We start from the raw sequence: 21,167 nt of genomic DNA, 5'->3' as shown, positions 1-21,167 counted from the left end.
CACAATCTTCAGTCCTTTCTCACCCTTGTCAACCACCAGCAGACATGAGTCAAAGTGGTCGAAACTCTTCAGTGGAGACCAGACGCGCCAAGACTCATTTGGGAACTACTGGTTATTTCTATTGGGCTATTGGGGATGTTTCATGTCATTCACTCTCATAAATGAACTGTCTGATGAGCAGTGAGGTGTTTTCCCGTCGGTAATTGCTCTCATTCAGAGAGGCTACATGTAGGAATCTGAAGTCCCTCTTGCTTCTCGCTCTTTTGACTGTGGTCATCGTAAGAGGACAGATATCAAAAAGTTCAGCTCTGTATCATCACAGCCGACTGCTTCATCAAAGTCTTCCAGTTTCCGTTCTCATTTTCACCTTTTTTTCAAGCATGAGTTGTCCATTATTGAAAAAACAAAACACAAATTTGCACACAATTCCTAATTAAAATCTAATAGCGCTTATTTCTTTTTGATTATTTCTTTTGCTCACATAATAAATGTTGCTAAACACAGAAGCCAGGTAGCTCCTATATGTTTTGTTAGACAGCCTAAGTAATAAACTATAACAACATTACACAGCTCCATCTTCTTATCACAGACACATGACATCATAGCCACTTGGGATGACTTTGGCTTTCAGCGTAATGACTGTGAAGACATTATTACCTCCTCTGGGGTTGGACAGAGGCTCTTTCACAAGATCCAGCACCTGCACCGCTGTATGTCTAGGTGCAGCCCTGATGACTAACAAGCCCTGACTTACCTTCACCTCACCCCTCATTATTATAGCTACCCAGACCTGAGGGATAAATGTAGAAATTACAGGAATGACTCATCAGAAACAATAAATAAAATTGTGGTTAGCTAGGAAAACAAAAATCTTAAAGAAGCAGGCGCAGGTTAAATGCTGATGTTTATTTCTGTCATGGAGCTATAGGTAGGTTATGCATTTACAGCTGGCCACTGCTCACAAGGGAAACTGAGCCAGGATGAGTTGAAAAGTGAGGATTCTGGTTCATGCTGCTAAGAGAGAGAGAGGAAGTGTGGAGGTGGAACATCTGGACTTCATTTGTGTGCTCCAAAGTGGGGGGAACGGTCCAGAAATAGGCTTAAAACTATTTTCCATATTAATTGTTGTCCACAAATCCGCATCAACCTTAGATTTTAAACGCTGAGGCGATTTATGGGCATAGGCTATGACGTTTCCATACTGTGCCTCGCGTGTGTGTGGGTGTGTGTTTGTGTGTGTGTTTGTGTGTGCGTGTGTGTGACCGCGTATTGTGTGCGCGCCTCCCCGACGCTCCACAGCCCCGTGGAGCTGTTGTTCCCAGAGAGAGCCAGGAGGACAATCAGACGGACTGCTGGATTAGAGCGAGAAGAGAGAAAGTGCGATCATCACACATCCACTTTTTACTTTCTTGGGTTTTTTTTTCTCTCGAGCTTTCAGTGATTTTTGCTTTGTTTCCGCGGTGGCGCACAGACCGGTATGGATTTATCATTGACTAGACAAGACACGCCGTCTAGTCCGCCACCAAAGTTTTGATTGTCATCGGTGCCTCTCGACCGGAGCAGGGGAAAGCGCTAAACTTTATGTGGAAACCGGTGACCACATGTGAGGACATTTGGAGACAAACATTTGTCTGAGAGTATATTCGCTGCTGTAGTAGCCCGTATCTCTCATGGGGTAAGTAATGGCACCTTCTCAAAAATATTGTGTATGACAGTGTATATACATGTGCTGCAGCAACCTAACAAAAGGATCTAGTGCGTCTTGCGTATTACTGTAAAAAAAAATTATTAAACGTACACAGTTTATTATTAATTTGTTCAATCAAGCATGTAAACCTTTACACGTCAGCTTTATGAAGTTCCCCCTGATAAGGCTATCAACGACCAGTAACTAATAAAGTGAATGTCTTTATTGACGCTCAAAAACTCAAAAATGTGCCGTGGACTCTCAAGCACCCATGACAGCGGGATGGCAACACAAGTAGAAACACTGCAGCCTTAAGCCAGGGTGAATATTTGGATTCAGATGTGACAGCTGCGTTTGTTAAACACAGTGTGTGTGTTTTAATGAATAACATAGTGCGGTGTTAAATATTAACACCCAGGGGTTATAGCACAGATCATACGGTGGGGTCAGTGCAGTCTGCTGCATCATGTTGTCAGAGGCTGGTGAGCTGCGTGCATCGCAGGCGCGTCCTCGCAGGGGCCTCCAAACACACTACACACTACACACACACACACACAGACACACACACAGACACACACACACATAGTTCCTTAGAGCCGTTGCGCAGCATGCTGTGCACCCCCCCCCCCCCCCCCCCCCCCCCCCCCCCCCCCGCTCTGACCCCTCCGATGGTGTTGAGGCTTGTTCATCCGTCACTCTAAAGAAGGCATTGTTTTGAAAGGATGTATTAATAAGACAAAAGCCCCCATTATCCTCATGCACCGAAGTAAATCTCTTGGGTTGGAGATGGGCTCCCCAGAGAAAGGCAGCACAGAGCTTTAACATGCAAAGTCTTAAGAGATTACAGTATATTGTTGTCAGAGATTTAACACCAGCAAAAAGAATTGAATACACCTTTTAAATACAATGCATTTTTTTATTATAATGATGTGCTGTAGTTGTATATTTACAGTATTGAAATTAAATTTGTTGCGAATATTTGCAGAACTTTTCTGTATCTCTTCCCAGTTCAGTATCTCATCACCACTATAAGGTCATACTGACTAAACAGCTGCTTGGTGTTTCCTAAAGAGTAAACCCTGCAGAGAGGTAGGTGTCAGCAGTCCAGTGAGGCATCCTGTTGTTGGAGAATCCTCAAGTCACGGTGAGATAAGATGATAAGGTGGGGGAACTAATGTTTATTGCCCAGATAAAAGCCTCCATCCGTCATCCTTTATCCTGTGGTTGGTCTGGTTCAGCCTGCATGGTGTGGAACTCATAAGCAGGTTGTCTTAAATGCAGTAAGGCTTGCGAATGTGCTGACATTATCTCAAGTTCTGGTTGAGGTTAGTGGGTGAGAAATCAGACTGTGAAATGTAGACGGATGCTACAAAGCCTGTTAAATTTAGACTAGCAAGTATCTTGTTATCTTTGATAACATCATGAAAGGGGGAGGAGAGGAAGCATGCTCAGCAGTGTTAAGAGAGAACTATCAAGTGCAGAAGGCCCTGTCAGCAGGTTCACTGATGTCAGTGTTGGGTGAGAGCAGCTTGGTTTGTTTGGGGTGTACACGGCTGTCTTGGGACTCAGGTGCTTCTCCCAGCATGCCTTGGACCGGATGGAGACAGGGCATGATACAGGGCATGATACAGCCAGCCGGCCGTCTGCATTTGGCCCATGTGACCACATGGCTCATTGCACCAGAACAACACCCGCCACTCCACCAGGCCTGACCACAGCTAGGCTTCTTCACACACGCGTTCACACTCTTCACCATCCTTGGCCAGGATGAGAGAAACCCCAGGGTGCTGCGAATAGATCCATGCAGCCTTATTGGCCAGACACCCCACAGCTCCAGGCAGATGCAAGTCTTTCGCAGAGTTGGGGAGCACACATGGTTTTAGTCTTACTAGTCTATATAGAGGAACTCTAAAATCTTTTCTGTCAGGGCACAGGGAGACTGGCTCACTCCAGCGGCCCATGACATCATGCGTTGAGGATCTGTGTGTTGCTGACCCAGCTCACTGTGCTCAGTGGCCCCGCTTTCCTCTACGAGATGACTGTAATCAGACCCTTGTCAATGGGAACTGCCAGGGATAGCGTGAGAAATGGAGACAAATAGATGAGTTGAATAAATAAATAGATGTGTAAGTGCATGGATGGATAAATAAATTAATGATAATTCTATGGTGGGAACTGGATTTGTGGGACTTTTTTTTTTTTTTACTGGGACAGGTCACTAGGGGGTTGAAGGCGGAGATGGGTGGCGGGTGGGTGGTGTCGATCCCTGAAGGATGCTCGGGTTTCAGCTTGGGCCTGGGAGCGGTCTGCTAATAGGAAGCAGCGAGAAGGCTTTTCCATAGGGAGACTGACTTCTCTTTTGTTGTCTACACGCACCACTTTATTCAGCCTGATCCGAGGGGTAACAACATTGAAAGATCAGAGGAGTGACTTGCCAGAGGCGTCCTGGCTTTTACCTGGTTAAATGAAACCAGTCAGAGGTCAATACATAACTTAAGAATAGGAAGCATGGAAGATCACAGGAGACAATGAAGATATTTTTACATTGCTTTTGGCCCTTTCTCTGTGATATTAATAGTACTGTGCCTGGACAGCCATCTGTGTTCTACAGGCTCAAGAGTTGCTCTAGCTGGTACTCCCCCCTTAGCCTGAAAAACACTTTCCTTGGGTGTGGCAGCTGGAGCAAAATAAACGCCTTCTGTTCACAAGCTGCCGAAGCGCAAGTCACAACACACAGCTGACAGCATGTAGTTTCTGATTCACAGCCAAGAGCTGGGAGTGTCTCAGAGCGGAGAAATAAATATGGCGTCCTCTGCTGCTTTTTACCCATTTTGTGAACACGCTTGAGTCTTGAGAAAGGAACTCTTCTATACTCAAATACTCTTGAAGAAGGTCCAGAGGGACTGAAACATTAATATGCTGAACAAGAGCAGGGTGCAGAATCTTCCTTTTCCCATGACTGAAGTGATACTTTCCAAGGCACCTGCATCTGAGATAGTTAGATATGCGAATATCTCCTTTGAAAAAAAAAGTGAACACGGTTGAGGAAAAGGATGTCACTAAAGACTGTGCTTGCTCTTTGCTGGCAGGTAGAAGGAATACATATGCACACTTACTTAACCTATCTGTCTCTCCTTTTCAAAACAACCTTTCTGAATTGCATGAAGATGATGTCAGTTCTGTTCGGATTATCATATAAACATTTACATAAGCTGATACTTGGTGGACTTTTTTTTTAGGAAGGTGTTTTACCCAATGAAAGACTCCATTAGCTTTAAAGTCTCCTGTTACATTCCTTTTCCACTTGAGGGACTTGGACAAACTATAAGACCCCCCCATGACCAGGCGCTGATGCTTGTAGCAGCATGCCAGGATTTCCTGATGCTTTTTAAAGTGGGGATAAGGCTGTTTTTCTTCTGTCACATTTCAAGCTTGGGCCAGCTCTTGTTCCGAAATGCTGCCAGTTGGAAATAATGCTGAAAATGGTTTGTAGAGCTCTGACTGGCATTTTGCTTTTTGCGACGTTGCTCTATATGTTACACATAATCTTTCATACAGTTGACAAATACATTGAATAGAAGGTCTCTGGTTACTACTGTGGCTTTGGATGGGATCAACGGCACTTTGCAACCTCTCTTTGGGTTATACAGTGTGATTTATGAACTGGATGGGAACAACCTCATACTGTCTGTTCTAGCGGCGGGCTTAATCAGTGTGGTCATGTCGTGGTTTCCTTATTTCTGGTCATTCTCAACGCTGCACCCCAGAGCAATCTTGGAGCAGGTACACATGGAGATGCTGTGGTTTTGGAGAACTCCTCCTCCTCTTTCTTTTTCTCTCTTGGAAGCCTTTGTTATCCAGTCAGCTTTGTTTGTGCAGCTGGAAAACTCAACAGGATTACTTCAACACCCCACCTCCCCAAAAAACCAGGAGTAAGCTGGAAACAGTTTTCTTGGATTTTGAATTGTCCCATGCAGCCAGTTGGAGCTCAGAGGTCTAAAGGGCCTGTTGAAGCCATTCGTTTCGTGTGGAAATTGCTGAAAGTTAACATCTCTCCTTCTAACAAGCTCTTTTAGATTTAAAAATAAGCCTTGTTTTGGGATAGCCTGTTCGTTAGAAATAGCCATTGAGATTGTTTATCTTGCAAATGCCTCGGCATTAGTCTTTCCAAGCTTAAAGACATGATGGAATTAACCTCCAGCCAAACACAAGCCGGGTCATGATAGAGGCCAGACTGCTCCATTGGAACAGACAGATTGAGTGGAAGTGGATGCTGTTTACTTTAAACTAATATGACAACTGCTCAAACATTTCAGATGAGCCGCGCCTCGGTCAAAGTCAAGTAGCTGCTCTCTCATACCCACTGAAAAGCCACACAGCAATACTCACTTTTGACCAGTTATTGTTGCAAAATGTCCCTTGGCAAGTCACTCTACCCAAACCTTGCATAAGGCACAGTGAATCCGCACAAAAAAGTTAGCTGCTGTGGGCCCAATTCTTTACATTTTTTTTTTACTCACTTAATGTTGCCAGGAAAATTGTTGCCTCCAAAACTCTCGAACTTTAAATACCCTCAGGTCTCTTTTCATGCATACAGTCACTAGTTTTTAAGTGCAAGTCGTAACTGTGTGCAAATATATTATATTTACATTCACAAAGAGACCTATGAATGTTGACATCACAAGAGATTTTCAAGAAATAAATTTGCTCTTTAAAGCAAGAAATCCTTAAATTGTATAAAATATAGAGGAAACACTGTGAAATGTGTGGACACAACAATGTTCCCTCTCCAGGCAACCATGTTTTTCTCCAACAACAGAGCTGTGTTTAATGGATCTGTGTTTGCCAGAGTAGTCTGGAGCTGTTTTTCTATGCTGGACCATGAGGAGAGATGGAGGGCCTCCATCAATTTAACATCTTATCAGCGGGTGCTAGGCAGAGGCAGTCAGGGCGGCTTTGTGCCCCCTGTGTGTTAGCCTGTGTAGATGGTATCGTTTTCCATTGTGTGGTGCTTTGCTTTGTCGACAGTGTCTTCTCTCTCCTGCCCTCTCCTCTGCTATGTCTTTGATTTTGCCATGCTGTCCTGTGACTTTCTGTCACGATCCACTGGAAATCACAGCAACATGAGTGGAACAAACTTGAGTGTCACAGTCACAGCAACTCTCCTCGCTACAAACATACACAGTTGCATGGATATATGTTGTCATGTCTTGTGTTTCTTGACACGGCCTGCAACAAACAATCACAAGCTCTCTCACGGCAACCTCACAGTTTTCCAACAAGGCAACAGAACATGAGAAGGGGTGGAGTTCAAGGTCTTGCTACAGAGTAGAATAGGAGGACAAAAGAGACCTAACAGAGGGTTCAAAGCCATTCATTAGGGGAGACCTCATTGTAAAGACAAGAACATGGGAAGGTGTGAGAAGGACATTGTGACTGAAACTTGAATCAAGCACACGTCAGCCCTCAGACCTGAGGTTTCTAATGCAGGCAAGCCACACCTGACCCAACTTCTTTTTGCATCATAACAGTTTGTGTGCACATGTCCTGTACCAGTGTTAAGGGCTCCATGTGGTTAACTCTAGCTTACACCTTTACACATGCAAACCCGTCTGATTCTCAGCAGAGCATCTTTATGTGCGGTTTACTGCTGTACCATGTTAAGCTTGAATTCTGAGAACCTTTCACTTTTCGTGATGAGAAAATCTCAGGTCAGTTTGCACATCAGTTACACATTCTGCATGCTGTAGAAATACATAAATGTGTCTTCAGGCGTTAATGATAGGGATGATAATCATACTTTTTTTTTTTAAAAATTATTAGTAAAGCTGCATGAAACATCACACATTTTTGCACATTTTGACAAGAGGATTTAAGATGCACATGCAGTAGTTTCTTGCTGCAGAGCTCCAGAGTTTCTTGAATGGAGAGCTGATTGCACACAGCATGTGCTGTAATGAAGTCTTTAATAGGGGAGTATAAGAACATGTCTGCCCCAGATGTGTGCTAAATAAATCCTTTTTGATGTTTTAATGACATCTTTATGGCCTTGTCTTTTGATGTCTGTGGTGAAGTTGAAAATATACGAGGGGAGGAGGGGGTGTTAGAGTGAGGACGGTGTGGCTCTGCAAATCCAAGAGCAGCATAAAAGGGAAATATGCAAAATAGAGCAATATAAAAAACATGAATAATTTGGAAGCCGGTGACTTTAAGTTGACAGAAATGGTCAGAGGGTGAAGATATTATAGTAATTGCCTCTGAGGCGCCACTCTTGGAGATCCCCCCACCCCCAGTGGGACAGACTGGGGGGGGGGAGGAGGGTGTCTGCTGGTCATGCGGGCTTTGGCTCCTGAGGCTCTATGATGCCCTTCTTTATGCAGCTCTTTGTCTGCAGCTCCTCTCACCGCTACTCTAAGAGCCCCACAGCACATGAACAGCTGCCATAAATAAACACATGCATTGCAAAGTTGCAGAGATGAACCAATTGAGGAGAAGAAGAGAGGACGAGATGAGTCACCACGAAACACACAATAAAAAACATTTTTGTTGATGATAGAACTGTGTTGACAGACTGGACCCTCACGAGAGGCTGTACCCAAACTGTCAAACTGTTTGACGAGCAAAAGGGTAATCCCTAATTATATGATGAAACCACATGTATTGGGGACACCCACTCCCCTTATATCTAGCAGCTTATACACAGTTTTAATGAAGCATGATTGTGTTAGCATATAACGGACAAAGACAGAAGAGGGATTGCTTTTGATGCTAAAATTAAATCTAGAACAGAGTGGAAAAAACAAGAGGGAACCATTTATTCTGTCAATAAAAAGGAACTGTTTGTTCTTTGCTGCTCATCTCATGCCATGATGCTGTTATCATGACACTGATGCAAATTTGTGATAGCATAATACTTCTTTATATATTTATATATTTTTTTGAAGTCACAAAAAAGGATCTGATTTGTGTATGTCTGGGACATGGTTTGGCAAGTTACAGACGTTTCTTTGCCAAGTCTTTTTTTTCTGTTAAATTTGTTATTCCCCCTGTTCAGTTCCTCTCCAAGCTAGGAACTGTGAGATATTGCAGGCCCCCCATCTCATATCTCTCTTGTCTGTCCTGCCTCACGACTGTGCAAGTCTCAGCGCGACACTAAAACAGGCTTTCGTCTTTCTCGTTTGCACTTCCCCTTGAAACTCCTAGTTTTTATTTGTCTGGTGATTTCATAAACTGCTGGTGTTTCAAAATAACAGACTGTACCAACGTATATGCCAGTATTTTTACTCCTCCGCACACTGCCCACGCTTTCCTTTTTACAGTACAAGGCTGCAGTGAGTGAAATCACTGCCAGAATTTGTCAGTGTCTCTAGATTTTACTACTTTGATTTCCTGTGTGCAGAAAATATGAGTAAACACCTGTAATTATCTAGTCAAACAGATGAGGAAGAACAGAAGTTCTTTGCTCTAATGCTGCCTGTCCATTGCTAAAGAGAGCATTTATGAATCTGCTTTTTGAGGCATTTAGTGTTGTGGATGACTGTAGTAGTGCTGTACTGTAGTACAGTACCGTAGTGCTGGTAATGAAGCGGTCTGGGTCCTGAGGTCTTGAAGTGCGTGTATTTGTACTCTGAATAGCAAATGGTACGTTGTACCACAGTAGGAAGTTGAGGTTGCTGATGCTTTCAGTTTGACCTCAAACATGATTTGTTTTTAAAAATACTGTTTTTTAATGTCAGCTGTCCTTTTTTATCGTTACTGATTTTGGCATCAGTTTTATCAGTGCGCTTGTCTGCATTGAGGCACGTAACATAGATAACAGAGCCAGCTCAAGATAAGTTTCAACAGTCATGACTGAGGATGTGAGGACTGTTCGGGGCCTTTTTCGACCATACTGAAGAGACACTACTAAATGAGAGACACTACGTGTGACTATTTAGTCTGTGCTCAGTCATGTCACAGCAGCAACATGAATCCTCTTCATCCCAGTTATACTAGGTCTGGAAACATTAATGTTTTTTTTCCTGGAAATTGACTGCGGTCAATCAATAGTGTTGCTGTGCTAATGTGAAAAGATTCCACACACAGAGCCCCGGGGCTCAGCGATAGACACAGCGGCAGAGAGACGCTGTAGCCACCTGCCAGCAAATACAGTCCGTGCCTATGTTTTCAGCATGACTGCATGGAGCCACTCAATGCAAAATAGGGCCTTCCTTAACAGATCCATGTATGCAGTGCCGTTTGACAGCTTAGTGGAGGGCTGTACTGGCTGTTTAAATATAAGAAGGTATAGTATGTCAACACTGATAAAGTGAGAGACACAGAAAAGTGAAGAGGAAAAAAAAGCTGTGGGTGTTGCATCTTTCGCTATTATCATTTCCTTAGAAATGAAGCTACTGTGGTAGCGGTGGTGAAACTTTGTGGTGGAAATAGTTACCTGTGTTGTCTCCTGTGTGTCTGACATGTCAACACTTGACTTGGGAAACTTTCTGATTACCTTGCTGTCTTTTGCATACGGAATTTTCCTCTCTGAAGGTTCAGCTCTTCTGCTGTACTTCTGCTATATGTAGATACATTCAAACCTTTTGGTTTACCTCAGTGGGAATACCCCAGAGGACATCTTTAAAAGTATATCCTATTTTAGTGTTAAGAATTAAAGCATTGTTTTGCTTTTTAGCAGACAATCTCCATGCCTCACACACAGCTGCAATCTCCCTGTAGTCTTTATATTTCTTCCTCATATGAGTGCTGGTCATTATGGTTGAGTGAGCAGCACCCCACAGTGTGTCCTTTGGTGGCCAGGTCAGTTAGAGGATGGTGGATACTGGGAGCAGAGGAGAACAGGAAAGGACAAATCACAGCAGCAGATGCTTTCTGTGTATCCATGATCTATATCTATTGCTCTCAAAACCGAGGAGAGATGAAGTCTCTATTCCAAGAAAGGCCTACTGTCTCGTAGAGAGTGCAGGAAGTCATTAAATCTCCTTAAATATATGATTAACTTTTCCTAACAAAGACATTTCTGTTATAGTCACATGCTACTGACATTTTAGAGCACGCTCTGTGAAGAAACACTCGGCCATGCTGTCTCACAATGTTGCCACTACAGCGGCTTCTGTGCATGGAGTGTGAAGGGCAGATGGAAAAAGATGTGTTACAGGATGTTCCAGACCACAAGCTTCTCAAAAGTGATTCTTCTGCTTATACAAACAGCAAACAAATTCAAATGGAAACAAGATAAGCTATTGTAAACTGGCACCGCTCTTATCACAGTAACAAATTTACCCACAAAGTTATAGTAAACTACAGCTGGCATTTGTGGTCGCCAGTGTTGTACCTTTTTTTTTTTTTTTTTTACAATGTCACTACCGTAATTTAGTTACTGTCAAAACAGTATTCTGCTGTGGAATATGAGGTTTACAGTTTGATTGTGTAGCTGGGCCTGCAGTAATATACAGTATTTTTACAGTGTTGTATTGTAATCTACATTAATAGTTTCTTACTGTAAATGTTACAGTAAACAACTGAAAGGTTTTCTTCTTATTCATATTAATAAAAACAACTATTATTTGCAGACAAATACTGTAACTAACAATATGTCTTCAATCTTGATGGTCCAGTAATGAGATCAGCTCAGTGTTCCATTTAAAAATGCGCAACCCTTAACATCTGGAAATGAACATTTATTCAAAGGCTTTCAAATATGTCAAGTATATTTAAGTATGTTTAAAAATATAATTCTCAATGTAAATCTGTTAATTAGAATATCCTGAGCTGCCAGCAAAACATCAACAGAAACTGCTTTGCAAACTACTGTTAAAAGCACAAATAAACAGATTGCAGGATAAAAAATTTTCTAATGCCTTAACATGTCCTCTGTTTTAATTGGCAGAAGGTCAGCATCCAGGTTTCCAGGCTCACAGCTCACTGAGTGAGAAAAAATCAAGCACAGAGCCATAGAAGGAGAAATTAAACAATTTAATGGCAGAGAGAAATATTTTACAAAAGGTTACCTAACAAACTTTTTCTGAAGTTCTTTAGAAGAGTGGTAATGAGCTCACTGTGAGCTTGTTTGTCTTCTTAGGAATGACTTTCCCGCGCTGAAATTCCTGAAAACAACACGTAACACTTGTATGAGTAAACAGTATTGCCTGGAAATCACCTATTATGCCCCAGGTTTTAGCACAGCTTGGCAACAAACTACAGAATCCTTTCAGCGACCTAGCAACAGCGTAAAAACACTTGTGGTTGAGCTAAAATAACCAATATAACCACTCCACTCTGTCTTTCGGGGCTCAGCAGCCAAAATATCTTAACCAAATTGGTTTCATATTTGAATCAACTTCAACTGTTATGAGCTTTACATAGAAATCTTTTATTAATTATGAAATGCAAGTGGGATAAACAAGGTATAGGTATAGATCAGGCTGGTCTAACGTTAGCGTTCACTGATATGTAGTGTAAGAGAAAACAGTCATCCAAATATAATCTTTAAACTAGACTTGCAAACAGCAGTGAAAATAATGTTTAAATACCAGTAATTCAAACTTCCAGCTGTTGAAGAAAACTACATGAAAATTTTCTGATGAACAAATGTAGTTCTGTTTTCTGAGTGAGATGTTCCTGACCTTTTTATTTGATACCACAGAGGGGGATGAATGGTGATGAAATGATGTTGATGGCTGAATGTGGTTTCTGTCCCTCCATTACTGCGGTAGTGAAAATGAAAATACTGTATTTTACTGTCAAATCTTACAGTAGCCTACTGTTAATATCTGTTATTGGTTTTGGCTACAAAACCATCAAAATTTACGGTATTTTACCATATTTAGAAACGGTACTTTACTGTTAGAATTTGGCCTTATTTTTCCAGCAATTTATGACAGTGTAGACCAAAATGTTTTAGTATACAGAAATATGGGCATGCATGCTGTGTCTTTGTTTTAAGTGCTTTCCCCCAGAGAAAGTAGAGCCAGGTTTAAGTAGAGTGTGACAGGTAGCAGGTGTTGTAGTGGGACAGCGTTGCCTTGGTTTTTGGTGAGCAGACATTCTGCTAATTAGGGCTTATCAGGTGTTTCTGAGAAAAACACCTGTGGCTTTTGTGCAACCCTCACTCCCATGATGGAGAGGGGAGCTCTGTCTCTTGTTAGGATTATGAAAGAATAAGGGTCAGCTTTCAGCAGCAACCATCAATTGTTTTTGGATCTGTTTTTGGGTCTGTTTTTGCAAAAACATATGTGCACTATATGCACCTTTATGCAACTGTGGTTCCATGTTTGGCAACGCTTATGTGGTTGTGAAAGTAGGCATGGCTGTGAAGCTGGTAGATGGTGTTCATGTGAACCTGCACTACAAGAGTATCTCTGAACTATTTCTCAAATGATGACAAACAGGTGCAGATTTTATTATGATACGGATCCGTATCTCTTGTTAAACATCCTTTGTCTCTTTGTCATCCGTTTTGAACTTCCTGTCCACAGTTATTTCTTTCATCATGTTCTATTACAGCACCTAAGCTCTGCTATGAAATCCTGACAGGATATTGTATTATTTGTGAAACTAAACGTCTACACAACCACCTACACTACCACCTACATCACAGTGCTATGACATTTGTGCAACAAACAAAACTCCTGTTTGCAATTTTAAAAAGTACTTTAAATACATTCACTTCCAACATCTATATGCTTACATATATGTATTACTTTGGAACAACTTAATACAACTTTAATATATTTAGTAAATGCATTGCTCTATTATGGTTATGTAAATGCTATATTTACATGATGTTTAAGTCATTATGGAACAACTTGAGAACAAATTCCAGTTTTGAATAATCAAGCTGCGCTTATATATGCTGTCACAAAGTAATGCATTTCAAGTATTGTTTAAGTCTAATTTTAAAAACTATTAATGCAACCTAATTGCACATAAATTATATTTAAGTTACATTGAAATACAGTATATCTTAAATGCATATATGCATTAAATGCAAAAGCATATACAGTAGAAAGTTCCAAAAATAATTATGAGACACAGCATTTGATATGAAATGTATGAATTTATTTAAATGTACTTTTGAGCAATTTTGAGGTGCAAAATTTTTCATAATTAAAATAATAATACCTTTAGTTCTTTTTGAAATAATACCTTCATAAAATACTAAGTATACTTTTAGTATTCTATAAACAGTAGCAGTAGTATACAATTTCTTTTAAATACCTGAAGTAGTTGATATAGTGAAGTGAGGTTATTTTGGATTTGCACTGCTGTTGTTGTCCATTGTCTTAGTGAGGAAATAGTCATTGGTTGACACAGTGTGACAAAATGTTTGACAATGTATTATGTCTATTGTGGAACTGTGACAGTGATGTCTGGGTCGAACACAGGGCACAATTTTGTGGATGGGTTTGGAAAGAGGGGGGTTACATAGCAGGAAGTCTACACTTCTGTCAGCCAATCACCATTGAAACATCTGAATGGCACACGGCAGGTAGAGGGGCAGGGCTGCGACGAGACAGTGCTCTAGGCAAACCAGCCCATCAGGTTTCACACACACATGCACACACACACATACAAACACACTGTGAAATCCCTTGATGACAGACTGCAAGGACTCCTTGGTGAAAGGAGGACCTCAAGCTGTCTACACAACACATGGAAAGTCCACTTTCCTGAGAAAACCTGGCAGAGCTGAGAGAAAAACCAATATAAACGAAGTGAATCCAGCGTGTTTTTCCCTCAGCAGGGACTGTGGAGATACAGAGCTGGTCTATATCAGATGACTTTTACATTAATAAAATCATTACACATTGCAATAATGCAACCTAATGTAATTACGCTGGTGCAGCTGGCACATGTGCTCAGCCTCAAGCCTGCTATTTGTGTCTATTAATGGAGCTAAGAGGATGGGGGGTAGACCAGCCGTCCTGATACAGGAGCTCTGATAAGGGAGAGCTCAACTGTAAATAAATATCTGCTATGATACAGACACAGCAGCCAAATGGAAGTGTGCTGTCCCATTATTAAGGCTGAAGGGCAATGCTTTGCACGCTGAAGGAGACTATTGTTCTTTCTTCCTGCTTGAGGAAACAGTGCGCTGCTTATTACTGGCAACCAATAACAGCTGTGTGTTGAATTCGCCTGTATGCAGGGGCTTTGCTACACTAGTCTACATCTGTCACATTTAGCAATAGGTGTGAAAAAGAGATGTCTGTGCACGTGTAGAGTTAAGTTCTGTGTGGTGCCACACGTCACATGGATGAGTTTGTGTGTGTGGGCACGTCATGGTAGTGATGTTTCAGATTCCTGCCTTTGTGTCCAGATGCCGTTCCACATGCATGCTCTCTGTCTGGCTTTGTCTCGTTTCCCTCTCCATCTTTCAGTCTCTCGGGTTTTGAGTCAAAGCCTAGCAGAACAGACAGAGTAGAGGTTCTGCCTCATGCAGCATGCAGTTTTGACTAAAGGTTTCCTGTTAATAGCTGCTGCAGCCATCCAGTGTAGCTGTGAAGACAAGCAGTGGAAGCATCAGTGTTGAATTACCTCTGGAGCTAGCCTGCAGAGGGATCCTGTTACTTTTGACAGGTTTAAAACACCAGCTCCACCTCTAATTAGATTTCCAGAGCCTCCAACTTTCCTTTGTTTTCAGCCCTGTAGCTGCAGTCCATTTTTATTTCATTTGGTTTATAGGTTTCTCCTTTTTAAAACAGTTGTCTCAGTAATTTGAAGCCACATTAGTGATTCACAAGATTTGTGTAATTATATAAGTTTACATTTTATTAGGTCAAAGGTTTCCTGCATTGGCTTCACACTTGTAAGCTTGTTTATGTACTTGTTTGCTTGTAGATTTTGATGATTTTTAAAAAGTGTTTATAACAACATAAAGCACCAGAATACATAATCTAATTTTGTGAGTGTGTGTGTGTGTGTGTGTGTGTGTGTGTGTGTGTGTGTGTGTAGGAATTATTATGATCATGCTGTCAGAGAAGTTCCCACCTTTGCCTCTCAAGTATCTATTTGATTTGCTGTTACTTTGCTTTTGTGAACCGGCTGAAATGGGCAGGTCAGGATGAAGAGATGTGGCTGATCCACAAGCTATGCTGAAGTTTCAAGAGGTAGCTCACTGGAGTGGAATGGTTTGCTCCCCGCAACAATGCTGTGTGTTGACAGCCGAGTGCTCGGACAGGGTTAGTGGAATGTCCTCTTCAGTCTGCGAGTGGAGCCGTTTGTCTAAGCACCAGCACTCTGCCTCATAGAGCAGTTATTCTTCTACCTGAAGATGATCTCTGCCTGTGCAGGGAAGATCTTTGATTGTTGATTACCCTCAGAGCAAAATAAAGTTTCCCCCCAGAGTCATTTTTTATGATAATAATACAAATTTCTTGTAAGCCAATGAATAATTAGTTTTCCATTCCTTGTAGACTGCAACAAGCTGCAACTATCTTCCTGTGTGGGTGCTCGGTTTGAGATTTACTATAAATGTAAATGCCAAATCTTTCAAACCTGTTTATCTGTTAAACTGCCTCAAGGACATATGATATCAAGGGGGTTTTGTTTTTCAGCTCTGCTCTATTGCTGTTCCTCCACCCTTTCACTTTGGGTCATTACAATGGAGTCCTCTTCAAGTACATTTAAAAATATGTTAAGTTTCCACTGTACAGAGTACAGATTACAGAGTACTGAGGAATAGGTTGTTGCCTGGATACTCTGTTTTGCTAGAGGACTGACTTTGGCAAGTACACTGCTTTACTAAAAATGTATGTTTGCTTTGTCACTGTTTATTTCATTAGTGCAACAAAATTTCCCTTGTCAGTAACCTAAGCCTTTTCTTCCTTTTTGTGTGTCTGCAGGTGACCCACATAGAGCTCCTGAGACGTGACTGTGGGACAGGCAGTCTCCCTCCCAGCCTTGGCCCTCTTCCTGTCCTTTCCTTAAAGGCAATGATTATCGGCTTAGACACTGTGCATAACTCCACTGTGTGAATGAATCTTTGCTGTAAAGCCGCTGTGCTCTACCACCCTGTCACCATGAAGAACAAGTATTCCCAGTACTACAATCGGACTCTGATCCCCTCTTATTATGCATTTGCTAAAAACATGACCATCCAGGACCTGCACAAACGCAGTGAGGATAAAAAGGTGCTAACCAACCTCAACATTGTCATCGTGGTACTCTGCACCATCATCATTCTGGAGAATCTCCTGGTCCTCATTGCTGTCTGCCGCAACAAGAAGTTCCACTCTGCTATGTTTTTCTTCATTGGCAACCTGGCATTCTCAGATCTGCTGGCAGGCTCGGCTTACATAGCCAACATTTTTCTATCTGGGTCAAAGACCTTTGAGCTGGTACCCGTGCAGTGGTTCATCCGGGAGGGCACGGCATTTATTGCTCTGGCAGCTTCAGTCTTGAGCTTGCTGGCGATAGCTATAGAGCGATATATTGCCATCACCAAGGTCAAGGTGTATGGCTCCAACAAAACGTGCCGCATGTTCCTCCTTATAGGAGCTTGCTGGGTTACCTCCATCCTGCTTGGAGGACTTCCCATCATCGGCTGGAACTGTATTAACAACCTTCCTGAATGCTCAGCCGTGTTGCCACTCTACTCAAAGAAATACATCCTCTTTGTTGTCACCATTTTCAGCCTGATACTACTCTCTATTCTCATTCTCTATGTGAGGATCTATTTGATTGTACGCTCCAGCCACCAGGAAGCGACCAACTCACAGGCCTATGCCCTTTTGAAAACAGTCACCATAGTGCTGGGTGTCTTCATCATGTGCTGGCTGCCTGCTTTTACCATCCTCCTCCTAGATTCATCCTGCAGGATACAGTTATGCCCTATCCTCTCCAAAGCAGACATCTTTTTTGGCTTTGCCACTCTGAACTCAGCACTTAACCCAGTGATCTACACACTGCGCAGTAAGGACATGAGAAAAGAGTTTCTGCGTGTGTTGTGCTGCTGGGGGGTGCTGCAAAGTGGACGACCAGCTGACCGCTGTCTGGTCCCTCTAAGGAGCTCCAGCTCTCTGGAACACTGCACCAACAAACATGAACACCAGACCACACCCATCATGCAAGATTGTACCACCTGTGTCTGATGTGGTGCAAACGCATCAGGGTGCTTGTGTGCGCGTGTGTGTATGTATGTGTGCACGTGTGTGTGTATCAAGTAGAGAGACTGTGATGAGACAAAGAGATATAAAAAAAAAGAAGCAAGCACATCCTGAACAAAGATGTCTGGCATTGTGTTCTACAATCCAGACTTTTTCGTATTACAATCAAAACTGTGTGAATCCACAATCAGCGTTTAATCGACTCACCCATGCAGGGGAGTAAAAAACATTCAAATTTCAGAAATGTGAAAATAGCTTTGTCATGGGTACTCTGATAAATTAACATGGAGTTGCAAACCATTTTCATGTATATGCCTGTCTTGCTTTTGTTTTTCTTTCTTAACATGTAAACCCATATTAGAAGCCAAAAAACAGAATTATAATGTGTGTGATATCACACCTCTGGTGAACTATTTTGGGCCTATGCATCTGCATCAGTACAAAGGTCGCAAAGTCACACTTTGTAGATTTCTCCAGAGATTGTTGTCCTTTATAAGAATTAACCACAGTACTCTTTCACTGATATATGTATACATTAGGCCTACATATTTATCACTAATTCTTTGCAGAACCGGAGGCAGTGATCAACTTCACTCAGCACTGCATTCCATAGAAGCCAAATTATTACTCCCTCAATAAAACCAGGGCTATATATTCCCTATATAACCTTGCTTAAAATCATTTGATTAAGTACAACAAACTTACATAATCTGCTTACATTTAATGCATGAAATTCTAACTCATTTGTTAGTGCTAATGTTTAAGATATATTCCAGCTCCAGCTTCCATCACTAACACCCCTTCCCTCATTTGTCCTCATAATCTGTCCCTCTTGCTTTTACTGTTGTCTTTTGTATCTTAACAGTTTCCTTTGAGGAAGGCCTAATCAGAAAGCACATTTCCTGAAGTGAGTTGGCACTGATGAATTTTACTCAATGACAGTTGTCCAGACTAATGGGACCAATGTCCTGACAGTGTTGTAGCAACGTACTGGCAATGTACTGTTTCTGTTTGTGCCTTCCTCTTGGGGAATTAGGCTGAATGTATGTATGAAGTGTTTGGGGCAGGCGCTCCATTGTTGACAGTATTATTGATCATCATTTTGAATTACCAAGTGAGCAAAGAGTGGGATGAACAGGGTCCGTCAATCTCACTGTGAAGTCTTAAATAGCACCACAAACAATAATTTGTTGAATTTGAACATCCTGGTTTAATCTGCTAGCCATATGCCTTGTGCAGCTAAAAGTGTTAATACGTCTCATCTTTCCAAAGACGCCTACAAAATGGGAGAAGATCCGGTTTCAAAGGCAAGGCAAAGGGGGGGGGGGGGTCTGCCCCCTGGGAGGTCAGCTTCATCCTCATTCTCTGACTTCCTACAACACGCAACTTCCTTCAGTCATAGGAAGTCCTGTTTTTCATTGTCCGGTTCCTGTTGTTCAGGGTTAAACTAGCCTTCTTCCTGTAGACACACATTTAAAAACTCTTCTCTTCCTCAGTGTTTTCTTGTTGACTTTTACATTTAGATGGCCAAGTAGAAATGGTGAAAAGCACTTTGGCAGCTTCAGTGACGTTTGCTTTCTCCCAGTTTTTTTTTCAGATGGAGAGGTGTTTTAATCTGTGTACCTATCACTTCATTGTGTTGCCTGACTATGTTTTTTTATTATAAATATATAAATAACTATGTATGTTTGTAAGTATGTTGTACGTATCTTTGTACAGTTTGTATAATTTGTGTTGTATGAAATGTCCTGTGTGCAATAGCCTTGTGTGTCCAGTAGCACGCTGCCTGTGTTAAATCGGTACAATCTGAAACACTAATGTAGGTACATAAACGTTTGTTAATTGCATTCCCTTTTTATAAAATAAAAAAAAATACTGACAGAATCTGTTTTTGTGTGTTTGAGTTTACTAGTACTTCTGATCTGTAAAGCCTAAAAACATTTAATTGTAGTATATGTGCAGGTCCTGGAATGACTCCCTATTGTACTGACATCTGAGAAGTATTCAAGATGAAGCATTTAATCCAAACATGCTCAGACAAGGTCAGAAAACAACTAGCTTCAACATGAAAGCCTGAAATTGTACATGCAAATGCTACTTGGCTATTAATCATGGCTGTCTTACCTAATAAAATTGTCCCAATTGCTCAAAGGCCAAAGCAAGACAAGGCTATGATGGGAAGCTGGGCAGAGGGCAGGGAGAGTGAACATGGGGTGCGGTGAAGAAGCATGTCTATTTGTAAGATAGTTTGTCTGAGAGAAGCATAAAGAAAGGCCCCGGGAGAGGTTTTCGGATAAGGGGGAGACTTTGGAGTGAGGGGAGAGGCTGACTTATAGTGGCCTTGGGAGAGTTGGGTCTGTTTTCTGTCAGACGTCCAGGATTCCTGGGTGGGAACATTGGCTGAATCAGCCCCAGGAGGCTGCGCCGCTAGGAAGTCTGCCAAGTCTTTCCAGTGCCCTGCAGGATGTGACATCAGACTCAGAAACCTGTAGGTGAAGTTGTATACACAAAAACATTCAAGCCAGATGGCACACTAGACCAATGTGAGTTTATAAGTTCATAGTTTACAGCAAAAAAAAAACACACTTAATAATTTCTGTTAGATTATGTATATATAGTACATACACACAAGCGCAAGAGGTACTCCTTTAAAGGAGTGGCCAGTATGAGAATTAACTATAATAAACTGTAAGAATGATCACGGCTCAGTTAATGTAGGTCTGTAGATTGAATTTACTTAAGGAAAATGATGGTAAACGTATTCATATTTGGGTTTGCATGGACAATATGAGGGAGACGATTCAAAGCCATGATTTGGGAACATGAGAAAGCTAGACTCACACTGTTTTCAAGTTATCGATGACATAGTGCCACCTCGTGGTGAAAAAGTCACATGGCTAGACATATCTGAAGGATCTTTGCTCCATATACTTTTAAAACTACACGTCTGCCAAATGAAATCATAAACATCGCTCAAATTTATACATATATATACTACATATAAAAGATAGAGATAGAGAGATAACATTACCCAGCCAGGTGAATCATAAACACACATCACACTATACAGTTATCTACCGCTGTCTCCATGCACTAACACATTTACACCGTCATTCACTGAAAGCATTGCGTCATATATGAAATGCTTTCAATCGTAAATACAGACAATATCTGAAAGGCAGAGATTTATTGCTAATATTGCTCATTAGTAAACAACATTCAGATTTGCTTCCGCTTGGTCAGTTGTCTACAACATCTGGCAAACAGTAGGGGTAGGTGAAGTTAGTTTGACATTTCAAGAAAATTACATTTCCTAAGATACAACCACATATCAGTCATAGTTATAGTTTATAAATATAAAACATACAAAA

At 41.6% G+C, this 21,167-nt stretch overlaps 1 protein-coding gene and 1 long non-coding RNA gene across 2 annotated transcripts; one reads left to right on the top strand and one right to left on the bottom strand.

Moving 5' to 3' along the window:
* The first annotated feature begins 1,137 nt into the window (after positions 1-1,137).
* Positions 1,138-19,680, top strand: s1pr2 (sphingosine-1-phosphate receptor 2). The gene is made up of 2 exons (XM_042393732.1): positions 1,138-1,675; positions 16,534-19,680. The coding sequence occupies exon 2, from the start codon at positions 16,666-16,668 to the stop codon at positions 17,779-17,781; it is 1,116 nt and encodes a 371-aa protein (XP_042249666.1). The 5' UTR covers positions 1,138-1,675; positions 16,534-16,665; the 3' UTR covers positions 17,782-19,680.
* Positions 19,016-21,072, bottom strand: LOC121884755. The gene is made up of 2 exons (XR_006092405.1): positions 20,828-21,072; positions 19,016-20,282 (listed from the first exon to the last, which is right to left on the bottom strand). It is a non-coding gene; the product is annotated as an uncharacterized LOC121884755 (long non-coding RNA).
* Between the last annotated feature and the right edge of the window lie 95 nt (positions 21,073-21,167).

Source organism: Thunnus maccoyii, chromosome 18 (genome assembly GCF_910596095.1).
Source record: "Thunnus maccoyii chromosome 18, fThuMac1.1, whole genome shotgun sequence".
NCBI classification, from domain to species: Eukaryota; Metazoa; Chordata; class Actinopteri; order Scombriformes; family Scombridae; genus Thunnus; species Thunnus maccoyii.
This window is presented reverse-complemented; position numbering and strand designations above follow the sequence as displayed.

Excerpts from the sequence above, each read along its gene's own strand:
- s1pr2 (XM_042393732.1), top strand. The coding sequence starts at position 16,666 with ATGAATCTTTGCTGTAAAGCCGCTGTGCTCTACCACCCTGTCACCATG.